The 23,088-nt window shown below is 39.7% G+C and overlaps 1 protein-coding gene across 8 annotated transcripts in view; it reads left to right on the top strand.

Moving 5' to 3' along the window:
- LOC103179939 (zinc finger protein 385D) overlaps positions 1–23,088 on the top strand; it is a 165,713-nt gene that overhangs the window by 18,544 nt on the left and 124,081 nt on the right. For 5 of the 8 annotated variants that reach the window (XM_042332172.1, XM_007895480.2, XM_007895475.2 and 2 more), the window contains exons 1-2: positions 16,233–16,334; positions 16,708–16,850. In XM_042332172.1, the coding sequence (XP_042188106.1) occupies positions 16,253–16,334; positions 16,708–16,850 (225 nt within the window). In that variant the 5' untranslated portion in view covers positions 16,233–16,252. Of the gene's footprint in view, positions 1–15,860; positions 16,167–16,232; positions 16,335–16,429; positions 16,531–16,707; positions 16,851–23,088 lie in introns of those variants that run through there. The other 3 variants (XM_007895479.2, XM_007895478.2, XM_007895476.2) reach the window with 3 other exon arrangements.

Genomic DNA, 23,088 nt, shown 5'->3' with positions numbered 1-23,088 from the left:
AGGTGGCATTTCAAGCTTCAGTTTTTCCCTGATTTAAGAAATATCTTTGGTTATTCTCTAATGTAATAGAAAGCATCTTTCTCTCAGGCACATGCTGAATTTAAAGGGCTGTTGCACATGTGTAAAGATACTGGCACGTTTCTGAAAGATACAAGTAATGGTTCTCGTTAGACCTAAGCAGTGAGTTAAATCCAGTGATAGATTAACTTGTCCACTGAAGCTTTCCCAGTGATACATGAGATTATTGTAAAAAGGCTGTTGCAATTGAAAGGATTAGAAATATTGTAGGTTATTAGGTTTGTGCATAGTTTATGGCTTTAAATACATCACATTTGGAATTTGCTTTACAGTCCACAATTGGTCCCTTGTTAAAGTAATGAAAACAGCAAACTATAAATATGCCTTCTTTACATTGATTCCTGGAACAGACAGACATTATGCATGTACCAGGGATTCATCCAATACACTCTATTCTAACAAGTGTAAAACACAGGAAGTGAATCCAAACTTTTCACAAGGATGGGCAGGACTCTACCTAGTGGACACACTGGAACTGCAGCACTTTCATGAAGCAGGCATTAACATATTTCTCCATGGTAAGTCATACGGCTCTTTGCATCCATCCACAAAGCACACACAGCCAATTCACTTTAAATACATCTTGTGAAGTGCTTTGGTACATCTCGACAATGTTATAAGGTGTTATATCAAATGCAAATACTGTTATTATAACATAATAACAACAACAATTTGCATTTGCAGAGCACTTAACAGCCGCGTAGAAAGGAGGGGAGGTGACCGAAGGCATGGTTGAAGAGGAAAGTCTTCAGGTGTAATTTGAAGATGGGTAAGAGGGGGCAAGACAGAGGAATTAAGGCAAGGAGTTTCAGAGATTGAGGGTATAGTAGCTGAACGCACAGCTGCCAGATAAGATGGTTAGCTGCTTTTAGTGGGTCATGAATAACCTGTATGAAGAATCAAAATAAATGAGCATTGCTTCATCAAAGAACATGGATGGGATCAAGGTTCAGTGATGCATTGAGAGAAGAATGAACGCACTGAGACCATTTAGTCTGAAAGAAGTTAATGAATGTTGAATGAAATATCATCAGTTAAAGAGTGGATCGAAATGAATGAAGGGATTTGAATGCAATGGGTGTGCAATGAGTGTGAATAATGAGTGGGCGAGAACTCTCAGGAGTGACTACTCACTCACTCACTCACTCCCTCCCTCACTCACTCACTCACTCACTCACTCACTCATTCATTCATTCATTCATTCACTCACTCACTCACTCACTCATTTACTCACTCACTTACTCACTTACTCACTCACTCACTCACTTAGTCACTCACTTACTCACTCACTCACTCACTTACTCACTCACTTACTCACTTACTTATTCACTTACTTAGTCATTCACTCACTCACCCACTTACTCACTCACTCACTCACTCACTTACTCACTTACTTATTCATTCACTTACTCACTCACTTACTCACTCGCTCACTTACTCACTCACTTACTCACTTACTCACTCGCTCACTTACTCACTCACTTACTCACTCGCTCATTCACTCACTCACTTACTCACTCACTTACTCATTCACTTACTCACTCACTTACTCACTTATTCACTCACTCATTCGCTTACTCACTCACTTACTCACTCATTCACTTACTCATTCACTCACTTACTCACTCATTCCCTCGGGGAGAAGGGATAATATATGAAATGTATCCTTTCCTCTCTTTTTTTCTGCCCCATTCTATCACACAGTTCACTTTTATTTCAGTTTGTAAGAGTTGGTTTATGATGCTTAACATTATATTCAGTTACATACCAGAAGTTACGATAGAAACATATCTGTCCGTATGAGGAGTAACACTGTGGCTCATCTCATCAAGAATTTAGGAACAAATATTTCTTCTTCAGCCTTGAGAAGATGCAGCTTATAAAGAGCATAATACAGCAAGAATGTTTCGTTGCACGATTTATGTAGCAGCAATGCACTAGCAAGCAGAAATGGTTGCTTCCTCTGTCATTTGAATTTCCACATGAAGCCAGCTATGGTACAAACAACCTCAGTTATCTGAAAGTCTATGGCTGGATATCACTTTCTGCTGAAGACAGAAAACAGTGATTGTATCAACTTTTGAAGCAAAAGCAACCTCAAGTCATTTTCAATCAACACCTACCAAACTATTTTTACAGTGACGATCAAATGTGGCAAATTCACTATATCAATAGTAACTTCATTCCATGCACCTTCTGGCAAAGGAGCAAGCTGCAGTATAAGTCACTGCAATCATGTTGTTCTGCCTTCAAGTAGTATGTGAGAATTCTCAGTCCTTAATGTAGCCTGATGACTCAAAAGTATGATCATTACTCTCTTTTGAAGAGTTGCGGGTATTACTATATGCTCAGTACCACAGCAAATTTTATAATTCTGAACTGAAAGTTCCTCACTAACGTAATGGTAAGTTAACAGTCTAAACCCACTCATTTGTGAATTACCAGCCATCCCTTTGGCATCTATGAATGTGACTTTGCAAGTCTAGTAAAATAACTCAACTGGCATTAAAGACACCACGGATCATAGCACCTCCCTTCTTATCATTCATTCCGTTGCACATTATCTATGAATGGAAGAGGGAAAGTGCGCAAATAGTAAGCAAAAACATCAAACCTTACGAGAGTTCAATAAAGTTCTGTCAACTAATGTGGTTTGGGTTTCAGAGCTCAGGCAATATTCTGTGCATATTGCCTAATCTTTCCTCACATTTAGTAATGTATTTAGTAATGTATATACATTACTAATACATTTAGTAATGTATAAACATAATTAGTGAGAACCAACATACACTTTCACTAGTTTCCTGGAGTACCAAAAGGAATAGGAAAAACGTTTGGAGTAGGAGATGTTTAGAGCCCTTGTGGAGTCCTGTAACATAGTGGTTGGAGCACTCATCTTGCAAGTGAGAGGACCTGGGTTTGATTCCTGGGCGGGGCGAAACCTTACTCCCCATGTCTCTGTTTACCTGGCAGTAAGTAGGAACCCGGTTGTTAGTTGATTTGCGTATTGCTTTTCCAGGGGTAATAATCCAATCAAAAATCATAATAATAATAATTTGATGACTCAGTTTATGCTCTGCCCTGAAATTGCCCTTTACAACTCTAAATCGATGTCCTCTTGTTCCGTCTTTTGTTGCAACTTAACGTACTGATCTGGGTTTACCATTTGAATTGCATTTAAAATTTTATACACCTCTCTACGAGGTTCGCTCTGAGTTGTCTTCAAAACATATCCATTTTACTGTGAAAATGGAACAAATGTAACCCTAGGCACACTCAAAGTAAAATGTTTGAAGTCATTCATGTAAACATCCTAAGACAGGATAATCACATCAATAAATCTATGGAGTATTTTCCTTGGTAACATTAAAGTAGTGACACGGCAGTTAAAAAGAGTTAGTACAACAGTGACAATTTTACTTTTATATAGTGCCTTTTCAGTCTGGAGAACATCTCAAAGTGCTTCACAGAGCCAACAGGCAGGAATGGCCAGAATACTCTGGGTCTAAGATGTTATACAGGCCATGGAGGGGTTTGAACATATAATATAATCCTTGAATTTGATATAGTGCCTTATCATGTCCTTGAGACATCTCAAAGCGTTTCACAAAATATACTGTAAAATGAATTGACTGTACATTTTGTGGGCGAAACACTCACAAAATATACATGAGGCAAAGGATCTTGAACTCAATCCTCTGGTGGGTGGGGAACCAATGGAACTGACTGTGGGTGGGGTTGATAGGCTCGGGTAACCTAGTGCGGAGAGGACACAAGCTGGGGAGTCTGACGAACAGAGCATTCAAAGGACTAGTACTGCAGTGAATAGTACAGTAATGTGAGTTGAAGTACATCACTTTGTTCATTAGGTGTGAAGTTGAGTGATGTACTTCTTGAAAGTCTTTTGATTCTCATTCAACAAGTATGTTCAGTTTGTAACACGACATGATCAGTCTTTTTGATTTTCAGACATCAAAAACACAGCTGAGGTATTAAACCATTTACAAATTTTCAGCTGGACAATAAAAATCCCTTGATATTATTACGAGTTTCTCCTGATGTCCTGACCAACAATCCTCAGTTTAATTGATTACTTGACTCATTGCTGATTTTTGAGCATTTGCTGTGCCCAAAATGCCTGTGTTGTTAACCTAACAAAAGTCACTTGAAAGCGATCGATGACTTGTAAAGTGTCTTGAGATCATGAAGCACCATAAAATGCAAGTTCTTACCTTTAGACGAACGCACAACTAAAATTTTGGAGCCCCAACTGACAGGAGCCGAATGCTAACATACAGATGTTACAAATAGAGGGTGTGAACTTGAGCTAGTTATTAAAGTTGTCAGCATATAATAGGAAATTCCCATCCCATTACACCTCCATACTGGGTAAATTTATTTCAGAAATGTCTGCCAGAGTGCTGATAACTAGTCAGATCCCATTAGCAAATTCACAGGCTCAGGGATAGAATGAGTGAGCCTGTGAATAACCCCCTCCCTCTCCCCTTGCCTTGTTGTCAGACTCCACAATTGTGAAGCGTCCGGGATGCTTCTCCACGTGAGGGACGCTATATAAATCCAAGTTGTTTTTTTTGTTGTTAGTCCACATTTCAGTTGAGCAGAGAAAAGGCATGTCTCTTCCAGAGGAGAAATATTAAATATTAAACCAAAAATATATTCTCGCTGAATGTGATCTAACAGGTTGCTCTGTGGGGTATGCATTAGCAACAGAAATAGTGAGTGTACTTTTGGGAATCCGTGTGCCACAGCCTATCTTTTGTCAGAGCTCAGGAATGAAGGCTTAATTTATTTCAGATTTTGTGACTTAGTTGTTATCGACCCCAAGTGACAAAGCTTTTGCAGGAACAAAGGTTTCGTGAAGCACATCTGAGATTCCAAGCCTACTCTATGATTGTGTCACCTACTAATTCATCTTGTGTGCAGCTCTCAATGGTGAAAGTATTGAGTAATAACAGCAAATCATGATAGTCAAATTCCAATGTACAATGTACAACCTACCAACCTGCCCGCTCCCTCCATTCATCAAGGTCCGGCCTGTTGCTTGTCTCCCGCCCGACCCGCCCTACCATCTGTGGCCGGGCTTTCAGCCTCTCTGCCCCCACACTCTGTAACTCCATCCCATGGTCCCTTCACCTCGCTTCCTCCCTTGCCTCCTTCAAGGCCAGTCTCAAGACCCTTCTCTTCGACCGTGCCTTTGGTCTCCCTCCCAAATCTCTGCCTTCCCTTACCCCTACACCACCCCTTCCCCATGCTCGGGCCCCAACATCTGACTGTTCAGCGCTTTGGGACGTCCTCCCGACATGAAAGGCGCTCTACAAATGTAATTTTGTTTTTGTTGTATAATAGATTATAATAAGGTATGCACAAAAGCTTATTGTGAACAAAAAATCTGATATCCCAGGACCTTTTCACACTGAATATCTTGTGCTCAGTTCTCTGTGGATCTCACTGTCTATTTGGATCTCACTCTCACTGTGGATCTCAATGTCATTAGTCAACAGCAAAAACTTACATTTACACAGTATTGTTAATGCTGGGTGGTGTCTTGGAACGCGAAGTCGCTAAATGGACTCCAATAAAGGTAGATTTAAGACCTCCAAACAAATGTTGCAAACAAGTGTGATTTGGATACAAATTTGAAGTGAAAATAGAGGTTATGGGGAAAGAACAGGGATTAGTTAGTGCCAGCGTATAAATTAGTACCAATTTAGACTTGGTACGCCAAATGGCCTCCTCCTGTCCATTAATTTCTATGATTCTATCATAACCTAGAGCATTTGCTAATTAGGTTTGTAGTGAAAATACTCTGTCTCAGTTATACTTCAGGCATCATGTCAAAGTGCAGCATAATGATGTGGCCCACAGCATACATATACTGGTGACGTCCCAATGTCTGAGCAGGGTGATCTTCCGAGCAGTTCCACTTACCAGTAAATTTTTAAGATTAGAGAATAGCCAGCTGATGCTCAACTTCATGCAAAATCTAAGGAACTCTGCAGCCCTTATCCTCACATGCACCAGGATCCGCAACCCCGTCAGCCCCATCCTCGCTTAGCTCCCTATTCCCGAGCTATTGAATTTAAGATCTTTGTTCTCACGTTCAAATCCTTCCACAGCCTCATCAACCCTACCTCTGCGACCTCCTGCAGCCCTTCTGACCTGGTCATTCCTCTGATCAGCGTACATTGGCTTCCTTTACTGCCTGCTTCATGTACCCCCACCCTACCCACCCCAATGGTGGGGGAGCTTTCAACCATTCTGCCCCTCTCTCTTGAACTTTACGTGGGGTATCCTCCATCTCACCACTCATGATCCACTGTAAAAGCTTGAATTAAAACTTAACACTTTGAACTCATGTTTGATGTTCTTTTCTTCCCTCTCCCCACCATATTCTCTTCTGTCACACCCCTCCCCCTACCCAGTGAAAAATGCTATGTCAATGTAATTTGAATTATTGTGTATTGTGCATACAATGCAAACTCCATATCATAATGAACCCATTAGATGTTGTCACTTTCTCTTTGGGAGTAGGAAGATCCTACCATTTTAATGCTGATTAACAGGAAAGCACCAGTCTCATCAAATTGATCACCTCCAGCAATGGGCTTGATCTCATTTAATGGCCACTTCAAGCTGCGAAGACAGTCATTAATACTCTTTCTTAAGAAGTGATGCTTCAGAAATACAAGGTGTACAAGGTGATTGCCTCACTAAATGGTCTGTAATCACTTCATTTGTCATGCTCTCAAGTCCACTTGACACGATTAGTTCCCAGAAGACATCTACAGAATAATTAGTAAACTCCCTTTGTTGTGCATTGTCCAAAAGAATATTACTTAGCTGTGACATTCAGTTGTGGGACAATGAATATCTTGTGAACACTCTTACACTAACGTACAAGTCCCACAGTAATGGGAAGTTATGATAAATATTATGCCCTCTGTAATCAGCAGTGAATGAGTAGCTTTATTTTGCAGGAAAAATTTCCTCACCAAAAGATTTCAGATAATAATAATAATCCTTGCATTTAATACAGATTCTTATCTCATCGCCGAGACATCTCAAAGTGCTTCAAAGGATATACTATACAGTGGAATAGCTATGTTTTTTGGTCATTTTAAAACAACTCCAACTAAGCTGCAAAAAGTTATTTTGGTTTATCTGGATATTCAACCAATGCAATGAATCATTAGATTGAATTAGCAGATGTCTTTTTCATGTGTACACTACAAGAAATATGACTGAAGGCAAGACAAGCAAGATAACAGGGCACAAGTTCAGGATTACGAAGGACACATTTGGAAGTATTTCTTTACTTTTATGGGATTTTATGGATCCCAAACACTAGATTATAATGCTTTTCACTGTAGTAGTCTTACAACACCCTTGCTGAAGTCAGCTCACTCAGCATAGACCTGGATTGAAATATTTCTAGACACCATGACTTAGTGATACATCATGTGGCATATTTATCTACCAAACTACAGTGAATGTCAATTTCTGTTTAGCCATTGTGTTTCTCTTCAGCCGTACCTTCAGCTCTCCTCTCGACTCTCTAGCCCCTCCTCGCTCCCTCCCTTCCCTCCCCTCCCCTCCCCTCACCCTGACCATTTCCCCCCTGTTCGGGTCCCGACCCAACTGTCCATCGCCTTGGGACGTCCTCCCGACGTGAAAGGCGCTCTATAAATGCAATCTTGTTGTTGTTGTATCACAATAATGAATTTTGAGCTGATCCAGGGATCATATAGAATTGTTCTGCCAGAGTGCAATACCAACGATGCAAGGTATATTTGAAGAAGAAGTTGTAATCTGATGCCATAGAACCTCTAATATACACTATCTAAAAAACAATGAGAAGCAGATTGTCCAAAGAAGCCTCTGTGCAAAATGCTCAGCAAATCAAGTAGACTGTATGAAGATAATTGTTGTAAAAGATGCTTTGTCACTTGCTGTTCAATGAGTTGTGTTACAGGATCTTCCTAAATATCTGTTTGAATGTAGCTTGAAACTGGTCTAGATCCTCGTGCTATGCTATAAGGTGTCACAAGCAATGTACAGTACTTAAAAGAAATGCCCTTTATGACATATAAAAACAAAAAAGGATGAATTTAATGAGTTTCAGCAGTCACTTTGATGAGTTACTGTAGCAATGCCAGATCCTTCAAAGAGAGCTTAAATGACATCTATGTTGCTTCTTTTCATGTTAGCTTTCTGGGTTCCTCTAGTTGACATGTTTATAAGTAATTGAGTCATTTGTAGCCACAAGGCTTTAGGTTGAGTGAGTGAATTCATGTTTGGATTAAGCCACTGTAAGTCCCACCAAGGACAAAGTTTCTTCATTCAAAAACTTTAACTTATCAAGGTTTGCTGAAGAATACCACCTACAAGAGTCACATCTCCCCTCATTCAAGGCACATACCCCCAAAGCATAGCTCTTTGATCATGCTTTCAGTCGCTTTCTCCCCCACCCCCTCCCGTCCACAAACAACTCCCACCTGCAGCTCGGGTGTCCAGCCAACATGGCTAAGCACTTCGAGACATTCTCCGGACATGAAAGGTGCTATTTATGGTATTGTAAACTGAAATGATAACTGATTTGGACACTAGTTTGGTACAATGAAAAAGAAAGTGAATGAAACTGATTACTGCCAAAAGGATTGGTACCGTGGTACCAGCGGTGAGTGTGATTGACTCCAGGCTAGTGAGAGCATTTCTTCTGACACATCCATTGACCTCGGCTTCAGGGAAAACGTGTCTACAGCCTGATATTGCACATGAGGAGCTAATTTGCTTTTCTTTGCACTTCACACAACAGTGCCAGGCTACAGTTATGAGGATAGACTTGAAAACATTAAACTAAAGTTCACTTGAATGGAGAAGGTTAAAAAGGTTACAAAGTGAAATATTGCCCTGTTGATTGGTGAATTGACAACAAGGAGACATGAATACAGGATAGTCACTGGCAGAATTAAAGGAGAAGTTACAAGATCATTTTGTATATAAGATCATTTTGTGACTGTTTAAACATAGAATGCCTTGCCGCAAGTATTAATGAAGCTAAGACCATAACTATATTTAACAGGGATTGAATAATAATAATAAAAATAATAACAACTCTAATAATACTAAGGGAATGAATGTTAAAAAAGTAATAATAACCCTGATAATAATAACAAAAATAACCCTTGCATTAGATAGAACACAGTTCGCATCAGGAGGACGTCTTAAAGTGCTTCACTTGATTTACTGCAAAGTATAGTGATAGTTTATTTTGAAGGGCAATTCAATAAGTATTTGAAGAATGTGGATAAAGAGCTGGAAATTGGGATTATAGTCGTTAGCTCCAGTGGAGGAGCAGGCACCAGTATAGGTTCAATGGACTGAATGGACTGAAATATATATGTTTTTGCACATTATGTATTGGACAAATTCCATGCCCAGACATCACTCCTACTTAACGGTGTGATGGACTGTCTGATATCATACAAAACTGCATTCCCTTTACAAGTGGCCTTTAGTCCTTGTGTTTTTCTTGTAGTTAAACATCGTGCAGCAGTGAGGTGTCTTTTTGACTAGTTGATGGTGCTACTTCCGGGTTCTTCAAATCATATTCCTCCTCCTTGCTGAAAACAATGAATTAAGGAATTATTAACAAATTGTACTTCCCCTTTAAAAAATATATAAGTTTGACTTCTCTTTTCATCACCAGAGAAAAAAAAAGTATTTCCTTTGCTGTTATAACTTATCTGTATGATCTTTCCCAGCGCCTTGGGACGTCCTCCTGACGTGAAAGGCATTATATAAATGTCATTTTGTTGTTGTTGTAAAATAAAACCGCTTTGAGACGCTATCCCACATGAACGTAGTATGTAAATGCAACTTGTTGTAAAAGAGTAAATTAATAGGGTGATCTCTATTTACTCACAAACTAATGTGTCTGAGTGCACAGAAGAGTATTAGAATGCCTGTATTTAATCAGGGCAGTCAGTAAATTGTCTGGAAAGACAATTGTGAACACATGCGCTATGCAGCAGTTTCTGGGTCAGTGTTTTCGAGCTTTCCACATGCAAATGATCTAATGAGACATTGATTTGCTGAAGAGCACATTTATCCTGGCAAACTGCCACGTGACTGGGATTTTGCTGGGATCTGAGTTTGACCTTTTTCTAAAAACTAATGTTCTGTGACATTCACAGTCAATCGGCTGCAATTATATTATATGGTTGAGACACTTTTTGTTCAGCATTGTTAGAATTGCTCACAATACAGTGGATCCTCGTTTGCTCAGTGTTCTACTTGATGCAGTTAAATTTTTCCTGATAGCAATAATTCCTGACTCGTTTAGCGGTTTCTATTGGTTTTACTTTTCGTTACTTAAATTGAGAGATTTAAAGAGATTGCCTTGAAAGCTTTATCCAGTATGGTTGTGAACAGCATGTGTCGTTTGATGTGGTCAGCACAGAAAGTGATTATGTTCTATGATTATATTCACACTGGCTGATTATGTTCTATGAATTGTTTAGCTTCAACACACATCTGTGGGAAATATTCATTCTTAAAATATACAGTCAATTCACTTTATAGTATATTCTGTGTAGTGCTTTGAGTCGTCTCAAGGACATGAGAAGGTGCTATATCAATATGAAATGCAAGGATTATTATTATTAAAGATCTTGTTCTGCATAAGTATATAAAACTTTTCTGGAGGTAATAATCCCTTAAAAAAGTGTGGTCACTCAATCCACGACTGTTTATGGAATACTGCGCAAATGGCTGCCACCTTTCACCACAAAGATATACGGTCAATTCACTTTACCTTGGGGGTCAGGATTGGGGAAGGTGGAGGGCAGGGGGGAAGGAGGGTGACCAAATACAAGGATTATTATTAAAAAAATTGCTGCAATATTAACCTAGCCTGGCATTCAATACTGTACATTGTGAACAGAGCTTTCAGAGCAAGCTATTCACAGCTATCCTTGGAACTCATTTCTCCCTCAACAGTAAAATTATAGTTCCCTTTCAAATCTGCTGTTATAATACTGTATTCTGGAGGCATTCCACAGACTATTTAACTCTGGATGATGCCACCAAGCAAAAAACATTTACAATCATTAAATCCCCTGTATTTTCACAACTACTTTATCATTTTTTTGTTTTATTATCTCATGTTGATACTATTACTTGCATTAAGAGATTTGTCCTGTTCTTCATTTGGAACTATGTGTCAATTATTCAATGAAGAGTTTCTCTACATTTTTTTTAGACACTTAACAGATGTTAAATGCATTTGGTATAGCTCCTTTCAAGTAAGCGACTGTAGGCAAATGTGGGTTTAAATCCATAGCCTTCTATCCAAGGCACGAGAGTGCTACCAACCGGAGCCAGGCTGACACTGGTAATAATAATAATAATAATAATAATAATAATAATTCTTGCATTTGATACAGCGCCTTATCACATTGGTGAGACATCTCAAAGAGCTTCACAGAATATACTGTAAAGTGAATTTACTGTATATTTTGTGGATAAAACTGGTTGCTGGAAGGAGATTCAATTGCATTATTGATCCCTTATAATAATAATAATCCTTGCATTTGATATAGCGCTTTTCACGTCAGGAGGATGTCCCAAAGCGCTTCACAGAACACTGTAAAGTGAATTGACTGTATATTTGTGGGCGAACGCGGCAGCCAATTGCGCACAGCAATGTCCCACAAACAGTCGTAGATTGAAAATGACCAATTTATTATTGTTTTTGGTTTTGGAGGGATTATTATTAGGCGTGTCTTCTAAAGGAATGCCATTCTTGTGACAATTGTTGTGTTGTCTCAAGGTCAGAACATGAATGGATGTTAACTGTAGTAAGTACAAACACCATTCCATCAGTTGTATTCAGGCAGAGTTGTGCAATAAGCAAGGTTGATCTATAAATTCAAGACTCCATTCTGTAGGATTATTTCTTTAAGATATGTCAGCATTTTACAGGGTTAGTTCACTGAGAGAATTTTGCAATGTGTGGGCTGTCTTTCCTAGACAACACTGCACATGTTTGATCTTCAGTACTTTTAATGCTGAGAACTAACTTGCAGTATTTTCTTGTTAAAGCAATTCCCTTGGAATTCGCACTGTTCTGCTTCAGCTCTGCCCTGAAAATAGATTAGAGCGGCTTTCACACAAGTCGGTGTGATGCACTTCTGATTACTGGGAATCTCCATTTGAACTACTTGTATTCCTTACTAGGAACTCTGGTTAAGGTATAACACAAATTAGATCCTGCTCTTTAAGCAAGATTTTCATCAGTGGACCAATTGTTTTGGATTGAGTGCTTTTTGTGGTGCACTCAAATCTCTATAGGAATTCTGAGTTTAGTTTGGATACTCTTAAGCATGGTGATGATTTCTGCATGCGTCAGACACCCAGCTTACCAAAAAAAATCCTCTCAACCCACAGCACTGAAAAGAAAAGGAAATTGAACTCTGGGACTAAAAATACACTTTACGGTGAATCTTGTGAAGCGCTCTGAGACGCCTCCTGATATGATAGGTGCTGTGTCAAATGTAAGGATTATTATTTTATTATTATTAGGTTGTCTTTTTTGAAAGACTCTTCATTCCCAAATGTGTGCAAAAACAAACAAAAATACAAATTGTAGAATGTCTTTTTCATTAACCTAGTAAAAACAATCCTAATAGACGTATCCTGCGGAGTATCCTGAGAGTAATCAAAGGTTATTATCTATATTTGAATCAAGTTCATGAATAAAACATTCTAAGCTAATCAATCATGGTGTTTCAAAACTACAGCAGCATTATGTATTATTTTTGTACTGATTGGATTGAAGCATTGGGTTTGATCAGCAAAAATATAATTTTTGTCTGGGAGGGTGTGGATTTATCCTCCCCTCGGCAGAAAAATAAACATTACACAAAAAATAACAGTGGCAACCCTGGGCCTCGGTTTACAATACAAACATCGTCTGATTAATATTTTAAAAATATGGCGGGCGCTGGGTTCTGAAAGGTTGCGCTGCCACCTGGTGGACGATAGTTAACACCGATATTAGTTTTGAAATGCCGCAAACTTTACCACTCGTGAGTCTTTTTGTTCGTTTTTACACATTTTATCAGGGCTGCAAAATCCTGAACTGCCAGAGTTTAATTTTACTGGCAAATGGAGATCATATATATTCTCTGCCAAAGGTCAGATATTTAACGAAAAGCGATAGTTAGCCCCCAATGTGCTTGATGAGGATACCAACACGCCTGTCACTGACTGATTTGATCCCTCGAACAATTCTTTTGCAAATCTTCTTTTAGCAGGAGGATAGTCCTCTGAAATAAAAGTTGCTCCCTTCAGAGTTTAACTTTTCTGATCTATGCTTTTACAACATGGTACAACATGGCTGTTTGTGGGGCATTGCTGTGTGCAAATTGGCTGCCATGTTTGCCCATAAAACACAGAGTCACTGCACTTTACAGTATATCTTGTGAAGCGATTTAGACATCCTCCTGCCATGAAAGGTGCTATTCGCCTACAAAGTATACAGTCACTTCACTTTATATTCTGTGAAGCGCATTGAGACATCTCGGTAATGTGATAAGGTGCTACATCAAATGCAAGGATTATTATTATTACCAAAAGTAAGGATTATTAACATACATGTCGATACTTGCTATGGCCCATTGTGTGGTCCATTGCTGAAATGATTGAAGAAAAATAATGACGTGCTATGTGCAGGTTGCTCCCACATCCTCTCTGCTGGCTGGTATGTACCAGTGGCACTGAGGCCCAGTCAGGGCAGCTGCCATTCTCCTGGCTGTGAGTGTTACATGCCATCTGGAGTCTAGAGAAGAGACAGCAGAAAACCAGTAAGAAACTGAAAACACAATGAGAAATGATGCCCATTGGCATATTGGCTTCTGACACCCCTCACACCATTACATGAGGTTTTCACTATTGAGGAAGCTGCATTGTGGAGAGAAATTCTGTGATACGTTTCTGTATAATGTAATTGAAGTAACATTATGTTCATGTCATACTTTATAGTTGTTTGTGTGCAGAGGATTGCAAATGATTCTCCTCATGTCCCTAGGGATCTTTGCTTCCTATACTTGAGATGTACCAACACCAATAGCAACAACTTGCATTTTTATAGTGCGCTTCATGTGGGGTAACATCTTGGAGCAGTTACCAGCAGAGCTAAGGTTCAGTAATATGGAGGTAACCAGTTTATTTCGCTCCTGCTTACCAGCTTCTGGGAGGAGGGAAAAGAAACAGACTAAACTAAAGTCACTGTGAGCACTGAGGTCCTTGGTTTGGTTTATTTCCTTTGTGCATGGATTGTTATTGTTGATTATTTTGGAGTTTTGAAACAAACGTGTAGCATTAGTGAAGTTAGTCTTTGAGGATAACCCGGAGCTCAGTGGCTGTAACCGTGTGTCGAAAGGGGGAGAGAGGCAGTAGCCTCAGGGAGGAGTGGGAAGCATCATAGTGAGGGCAAGCCAAGCTGGGACGAGGTGCGTCAGAGAACCAGTGATCAGTCAGTCAACCTTTCATCTCAGCTGTTGATATACACGGTGGATACAGCTGACTGGAAATGTCACCATCTTGGAAATGAATTCAATGTTTGATGTAGGTCTGCTATTTTAACACTTTTTATTTGAGAACATCAAAACATTAAACAGTATTTCCATAGAGGGCTGGGAGGCTCATTGGTTCAGAGCAATATCCACTGACCTCTGGGACTTGGAATCAGTTCCAACCCAGTCTGGGTTGAAAGTTTCCTCTCTTTGCTAGCTGGAAAGTTTGTCTCAGTAGCTAAAAGACATGAGTTCACAGCGCCAAATTAACTATCATTCAGCCCTGACACAAAACTGGCAACACACTGAGGGAGGCCACAGGAATGGCAGGTGTGGAAAAGCAAATAGAAATGCCATACACATGTAGCAGAGGTGATTTCTTAGAGCCAGAGGTTAAGAAACGTTGTGGTTTAACAGATTCTCAATAGGAAATATGTGATTGTTGAATTTCTGAAACATCGGATACATTCAATAATGTTTTAGAAATTCAATAATGCATCTGTCAGCCCATTCAATGGTTTAGTGGTTTGAAAATTATATTTTTCTTATTAAGAAATATTGCAAATTAGAGTAAAAAAAGAGTAGAAGAACCTTTGCTCTGCCTCTAGTCATTTTACACCGAACTTGGGGCAATGAAACTAGATGCCCAAAATGGAGAAAAGTGTTCCATTCCCCTTACTGACGTCCCTCACTTTGGTCTGCACACAACACAGCTCCAGCCTCAGTTGCTAGGGCCCCATCTGCATTCAATTCCTGTCTGCCTGTTCAAATGGATATTAGAGATCCCATGGCACTATTCAAAAAGAGAATGGAGTTTCTCATGGTGTCCTAGCCAAGAATTCCCCAAATACAATTGATCACTCACTTCATGGCTGTTTGTTGGACATTACTGTGTGCAAATTGACAGCCCCATTTACCTGCAGAACACAAATTATCAGCAGTTTACTGTATATTAAATGCAAGGATTATTTTATTTAAATATGCTGTACATGTTGTGGGAATGTGTACCTTAAACATGTTATGAGGAGCATGCATTACTTTTGTAGCCATCACTGATGCTGAATGCAATCCTGGGTACTTATTCATTGCATGTATTGTGTTCTGCTCGGGCTAATCAGAATCACCAGCAAAAAGCAAAACAAAATGAAGCAAGCCAGCAAGCCAAATTGTTGTCTCACATTCTAGCCATGTGTTTGTGGTAAAAAATATCTCATCACAATTCAAGTTTGATACGCCTTGGAAAATCACCAGCAGCTTTTAACAGTTCACTGCTTACATCCCAGATACGGAGGTTGTTAACTTTTACAGTCTTGCTTGTCATTGTTTGAATCTTATACGTTGGACTCGGTCGGTGTTTGATTAATACTGAGACGATACTTGGGAAAAGAATTGAAGCCGCTGCATTATTTAGGGCTGTGACCATTTCTCGATTCTTGGCAGCTGACGGAGAGAATACTACCGTGCCTTCTGGCAAGAGCCGAACAAAATGTACGGTTTGCAGTTCTATGTAAACACATTGCCGCTCATTAGTATGTATTGTGATTTCCTGCTCATTTGCATACTGTTCCCACAGAATGTGTAAAAAAAACCTAATTTCAGTGGGGATCATCACAGATTTGGAATCGTTCCTGCTTCTAGGTCTCAGTTCACCCCTGGGTAGGGAGCAGTCTGTGCAGCTTTATCAACAGAGATCAGCTTGTCTGTCAGTATACCTCAAATGAGTTACGCTGCTCTGAGCACAACCATCCAAAATATTTTTTTTCGGTGTGCCACGGATTAATCAGCAATGGGCGTCTGTCTGTGCTATTATTCATTCTGTGCTTCTGTCAGTAACTGCACTGTAATCCTGATGGTACGCTTTTCCTGAAATGGGTTGCTGAAACAGTTTCTTGTTGTGTTGTCTTTTAATATTTATTATCCGAGAACAAAAAACGGTTGGCTTGCATCTTCAGCTCGTCGCAAAATGCTAAAAAAAACACATTGTATGAACATACCAAAGTAAACGATGACTTATTTCTCTTCTCTGCAGGCAGCGCATGCCAAAGCAATGCTCTTTCTGCCTTAATGCGGCCGGCAGTCCCAGCTATGCAGCCTGCTTTGGATGTTAAACCATTTCTTCCATTTCCACTGGACACTGCTGCTGCGGTCAGCCTTTTCCCGAATTTTAATGCGGTGAGTCCTTTGTTTCTACTGTGAATGGTTGATAAGAACAAACTTCGAGGAATGAGGGGAGGGAGAGGGTTTGAGAATAGTCTGCAAACACTGTGTTGATAAAGAGAAAGGCAAGTTGCCAAGGGCTTCAGAATGTGCCCATTGTAATAAAACGTTATATCTCTGTCAGTTTTAGTTATGATTGGACTCTGGTGATAAACATACGTCTTGGTTTGCTTGAATGTGAGCTGCGTTAGGAGCAGCTGCTGCAGAGCTTGTCTTCAGTGGTTCCCTAGAGTTTACAGAAACAATCACAGGTCACAAAGCCTTTTCCCACATGGGACTCTGAACATATTTTTACAGTGGCATATATTGACTTTTGCAGAACAGTCCTCGCTGAAGATTATGTTGTATGGGAATCTGAATGCACGGGTTCAATCTGTACTTTTTATACTTGAAACAGTGACATCTCCTTGGCGCAAATTTCTCACACAATTCTTATTTAAGGAATATGGGGTGAGGAGAAATTCTACCTGGGTTATATTTACTCGATGTAGCATATAAGACCATCCAGAACTTGTTGAATTCAAGTTCAAAAGGCAAATTGTTGATTTCAGTGTTAATATTGAAATCAGTTTTCTTAAACTCTTAAAAGAAACTGACTGAACAACAACAGCATCAAAATACATTTGTATAGCGCCTTTTACAATCAGGAGCATGTCCCAAGGCGCTGAAAGAAGACTGATTTCAAAATTAAGGCTGTATTTAAGGCTGCCAAATGCTTTTTTTTGGTGATTCTGAAATGCTCAAACTAAGTAAATCTAGATTGAGGCAAAATTTCTCTCCAGGATTCCTCATTTCTTATTTATGGAATCAGGGTAAGGTCACCTTCTAGTAGTTAGAAGTGCATCAGGCATGTCGCACTGACCTGCAGGAAATCCACTCCAAAAGTGGAGCGAGTCTGGGCAAAGTTCCTGCAAGTCAGTGTAACGTAGTTCAGCTTTTCCCAATTAAACAATCCATTATGATTGCTGTATATAGTCCCCAATTTGTGGGTATTGACCTGCAGAGCACCAAATGTTTAATAACTTCTAAACTATGCATATGCTAAGAAATAAGGAAACCTATATATTTCCTATAGGTGCCTAGTGGAAAATTACTGTAGGACACAATTGAAGCAATGTGCCAAGTTCTCTAAAAAAAAAAATTTTTATTCAAAGAAATTGTGCAAAAATGTCAAATGTGAAATTTCTGTAGATTAAGGAGATGCCTATGTATGACATAGAATTCAATCACCTTGCTTTGCACCCAGTGATAGAATTTTAACACTTCCAGGTCAGATGTAGCAAGAGCTAGATATACATATAATAGATCATGCACTATTCTTGTCATTCTTTTGTAGAAATAGCAACAACAGTGTCTACCTGTTGTATACATGAAATCTAACAGGAGGTTTGTGACATGATTCGGGAACATAATGGTGAGGAGCAGGTTTAGAAGTTGAAAGCTCTGAAGGAAATACAAGCCTGTTAAATGTTAAAGATAATTTCTCTTTCAGTGAAAGCGTTAAAAGCAGGATATAGGTGCTTCTGAGCAATGCTGTAAGTGACAATGATGGATTAGTTGAAATGAATACACGCTTACAATCCTTGGCTCTTGACCTGGTGATCTACAGTACTGTGATTTGGAAAGCCTGGAGGAAAATGTAACGAATGTACAGGTGTCTCAAATCCATTTATAAACACGACAACCGACTGGTGATTTATAATGTGCAGAACACTTCGGTCATATCCTGGATAACATTGCGAATGACGGAAACCAGGATATGAACTATGAATAATTACTGGTGCCTGACAGTACCAGTAGCTTGCAGATTGCGCAAACAGGAGACAGCTTACCACAAAAGGGTAATTGTTTCACAAGTCGATGATGTGGAGCAGGAGAAGCTCAGATCATCTGAATGTGTAAAAATTAGGCCGTAAAGTGAAAATAAGTCAGACAACTGCACGTGGTGCATTGAATAAGGCAGTGACCGATTTAACATCTGCAGAAAATCTATGTTCGTAGAAAAGAGACAGACCAGAATAGAGATATAGTGTGCTTAGAAGTTTGGCTCTGAATGTGATGTTATCACTAAAATCATGCACTTTCTATTCATTAAGTATAGTATCAGAATTATCACTATTTGCTTTACAATATCAGAGCATAATTTCACCCTCATAATATCTGGTTCACCTAATGGTAATAACATCCTTACATTTGATATAGTGCCTTACCAGATCATTGAGACATCTCAAAATACTTCACAGGATATACTATAAAATGCATTGACAGTGTAATTTGTGAGTGTAACGTGGCAGCCAGTTGCATTTAGCAATGTCCCACAAAGAGCCATGGAATGAGTGACCAATTTTTGTATTTGGGGGATTGTTGGCTAGGACACTGGGAGAAACACTTTTCTCTTTTTAGAAAGTGCAAGGATTATTATTATTATTTAACTTTAGATTTGAGTAACTTTAGACTTAAATACAAATGTTAGTAATTTTTAATCTTAATATAAACTCAGCCTGACCATTACTATGTAACTTTGCCTTAGCATTAATGGGGTGTGTCTCTTCTTCTCCACACATCTGTCTGTACGGCAGTGAACAGTTTCTTGTTGGCACTCTTAAGTGTGAAAAAACGTATACACCAAAGTACTTTTTGGAATATGTTGGAAATGGCTGAAATCGGCCAACATAATTATTTATTTGCCACCATCCTTATGGAGGTATTGTGGATGTAATAGTCAGTATATAGGTTATGTGACTATAACAACCAAGGTAGATTTAGACAAGGCAGCCTTGCCTTTCATGCTGAGAAGAAAGACATATTATAATAACTAGTTAAGCCAAAGAGTATTAATTACATGTAAAACTGAGCTACATGCCTGAAGGAACACCGTAGAACAGTAAAGGCAGAAAATATCCCAATATTGCAATTGTGTTACACACACCAATAGTTTAAGAGCCAGATATTTCAATTTATAATGAAGGAAGTTAATGAGATCACATACATGTGATCTCATTAACTTCCTTCATTATAAATTGACATGTCGAAGCTAGCAGAGAATGGGAGGATGAGCCCTTTTAACTTGACATATCGAAGCTAGCAGAGAATGGGAGGATGAGCCCTTTTACCTTTGAAGCCTAGAGTTAAAATCTCTAATGTTTTTGTTGCTAAATAGTCGCCATACATATAACAGTCGCCTGTTACAATATAGTAATTGCTCCTCAGAGCGACAGAAGGAGGAATGATAACATTTGTTGAAGAAAGGAATAAGTTGCCTAATTTTAGACACAGACTTCTCTCCAATGTGTACTGTTGCAAATGAAACATTGTTGAAATATGTTAGAAATGAACGCAACCGCCAACATAAACACCTCCTTATATTTGCTTTACATTTTTGCAACAATTGTTTTCACACAAGTTAAGAATTACAACAAGGAGTTAAAGGTAGCGACAGAGCACACTACTTGACAGACCAGCATGTGGAGCAGATTAGAGATGTATGCTCGTTTATGGGTTATGGCACAGTTGTGCGATAACAGTCAGATCGAACTTATGTTCAAACTCTGTTGCACTCTAGTTTCTGAGTTAGAATGTTATGGATTTAAACCCCATGTTTAGGCTGACATTTCAATATGGTGCTGAGGGAACCTACTGCATTGTCAGATGTGTCGTTCTTCAGATTAAACTTTAAACTGAGGTCATGTCTGCCTAACATGACCTAACAGAGTTTTAAAGATCCCATGCACTATTTGAAAACTCAAAGGAATTGCTCCTGGTGTCCTGGCCAGTGTCCTCCAGATGAAAATAATCATTCACTTCATGGTTCTTTGTGGTACACAGCCATGTGCAAAATTGGCTGCCCCATTCGTCTGCAAAATACCCAGTCACTACATTTTATGGTAAATCCTGTAAAGCGCTTTGAGACATTCTCCTGACATGAAGATATCTATATTAAATGCAAGAACTCTTTTTAATTATTACATACTATATTTGTTTACACTCCATTGCTATAAAATGTGCAATAAACACATAGGATTATGATCAGGTTAGTATCAGGCTGGATTATAATTGAAGTTACTGAACAAGTCGCATTTTCACATCCAGGTGCTCTAATAAAGATATTACTTTATTGGGGCTGAAAGTCTGAACAGAATTTTGTTTCCACTCTCAGTGTATAATGTTAATGAATCTGAATCCCAGAGCTCCTAAGCGTAGTTCACTTGGTGGAATGATGTAGAATTAGCCACTGCCGGATGAATAATTTAATGTGAATGCGTTTCACGGTTCACACACAATATCGCTGCTCCTATAAGTGGGGGGGCAGGGGGTGGGTTACATACTGCACCTGGAGTTAAAGCTCTAGGTACAGAATGTAAACCCCTCCACACACACCCTGAAAGGAGCAATTGTAAAGAAATAAAGCACAAAATGCACATGAAAGCCCTGCTCCAAAGGCACAGAAACCCTTCAGTTGTTTGGTTTATATGGGTCACTGGAAATCATGGCATCTGCTAAATTGGTCCAAGGTGTCCTTATTACCAGACTAAGGTCTGTGTAGAGCCAAATGTCACTGTGTTGCAACTGATAAGAGGCACTGTATCAAGGTGATAATGGTTTGCGGTACTAAGCACTTCTTAAACTGTATGATGAATACCATTGAGTACCTCAATAAAGACCTATAATGCTGCCCCATTTATATTAGTCTTACATTGTGTTCCTTTCCGCGGAGTATCATTATTATGCTTGAGAGCTAATTTTCTTCAGTTGAATGTCAACAAGACTGAGGCTCTCCTGATTGGCTCCCGTCAGCGCCTCCTCACCTTAGGCACTGACAGCATCACCATCCATGGTTGCACACTCCACCTTACCAAGCCAGTCCAGAACCTTGGGGTCTTATAGGACCCTCAACTATCTTTTCTACCCCACATATGTGCTATGACCCACTCTGCCTTCCCCCAACTCTGCAACCTTGCCTAACTGTCTCACTCCACAGGCTACCGAAGCTCTCATACACGCTTCCATTACATCGGGACTTGACTATGCAAACTCCTTGCTTGTCAACCTCCGCAACTCCTCCCTCCATAGGCTGCAGATCATCCAGATCTCTGCAGCCTGTGTCCTCTCCTGCACCAGGGTCCGTGACCCTATCACTCACATCCTCGCCTGACTCCACTGGCTTCCCATCACATAGAGGATACAGTTCAAGATCCTGGTCCTCACCTTCAAAGCCCTCCATGGCCTTGCTCCCCACTACCTCTGTGACCTTTTAACCCCTTACCATCCTGTTCGCTCCCTCCGCTCAGCAGGTTCCGGCCTGCTTCACGTACCCCGCCTCGCTCGCCCCACTATTGGCGGGCAGGCCTTCTGCCGCTTTGCCCCCACCCTCTGGAACTCCATCCCGCAGTCCCTCCACCTCAGCCCCCTCCCTTGCCTCCTTCAAGACCCATCTCAAGACCCTCCTCTTCAACCATGCTTTTCGATCTCCCTGCATCCCCCCCTGCTCTCCACCCTCCCCAATCCCAACCCTCAGCTTGAGTCCAAAACTCTGTCTGTTCAGCACCTTGGGATGTCCTCCTGACATGAAAGGCGCTATACAAATGTAATTTTGTTGTCGTTGTTATGGTTTAAAAAATAAACAGACTTATAGGAGCGGGTGGAAAATCCATATATTCCATTGAAGATATTCTATTCAAGGTTTTGGGATTTACAGCAAAATGGGACTTGCTTTTAGGCATTAAAGATCTAAACATAGGAATGATGTCAAACAATCCATTTAAATGTTTAAAAAAAGAAGCGCTGGAAACGCACAACATGACAACGAACATGGGTAAGCGAAAGACACTTCAGATGTCAGTCTTTTTATCACATTTCTCTAATGCACATGAGGGAGAAGGAAATAGAGGGATATTCAGAGAGTCTAGAGAAGAGGTTAGGAACAGTGGCGGCTCATATGAAGTCTAAACACCAATATGGGCTATATTTGTGCTGAATAGCCTGTTTTGATGCTATAGATTCTATATAATTCTATATGATGAAGGGTCACACCCAACACTTTCAGATGCTGTGCATTTCCAGCATGGTCTGCTTTTACTTCAAATTTATGACATTCACATATTTCTGGTATTAAGTTGTTGTCTATTTTGATATAATCCTATTTTCTTCTATCGACAAAATATGTACAAAGTAGGTTTAAAACTTGTTGCTCTCA

The sequence above is a fragment of the Callorhinchus milii genome, unplaced genomic scaffold (assembly GCF_018977255.1).
Source record: "Callorhinchus milii isolate IMCB2004 unplaced genomic scaffold, IMCB_Cmil_1.0 Scaffold2, whole genome shotgun sequence".
Lineage (NCBI taxonomy): Eukaryota > Metazoa > Chordata > Chondrichthyes > Chimaeriformes > Callorhinchidae > Callorhinchus > Callorhinchus milii.
The sequence above is the reverse complement of the archived record's forward strand: the minus strand, read 5'-3'. Positions and strand labels throughout refer to the sequence as shown.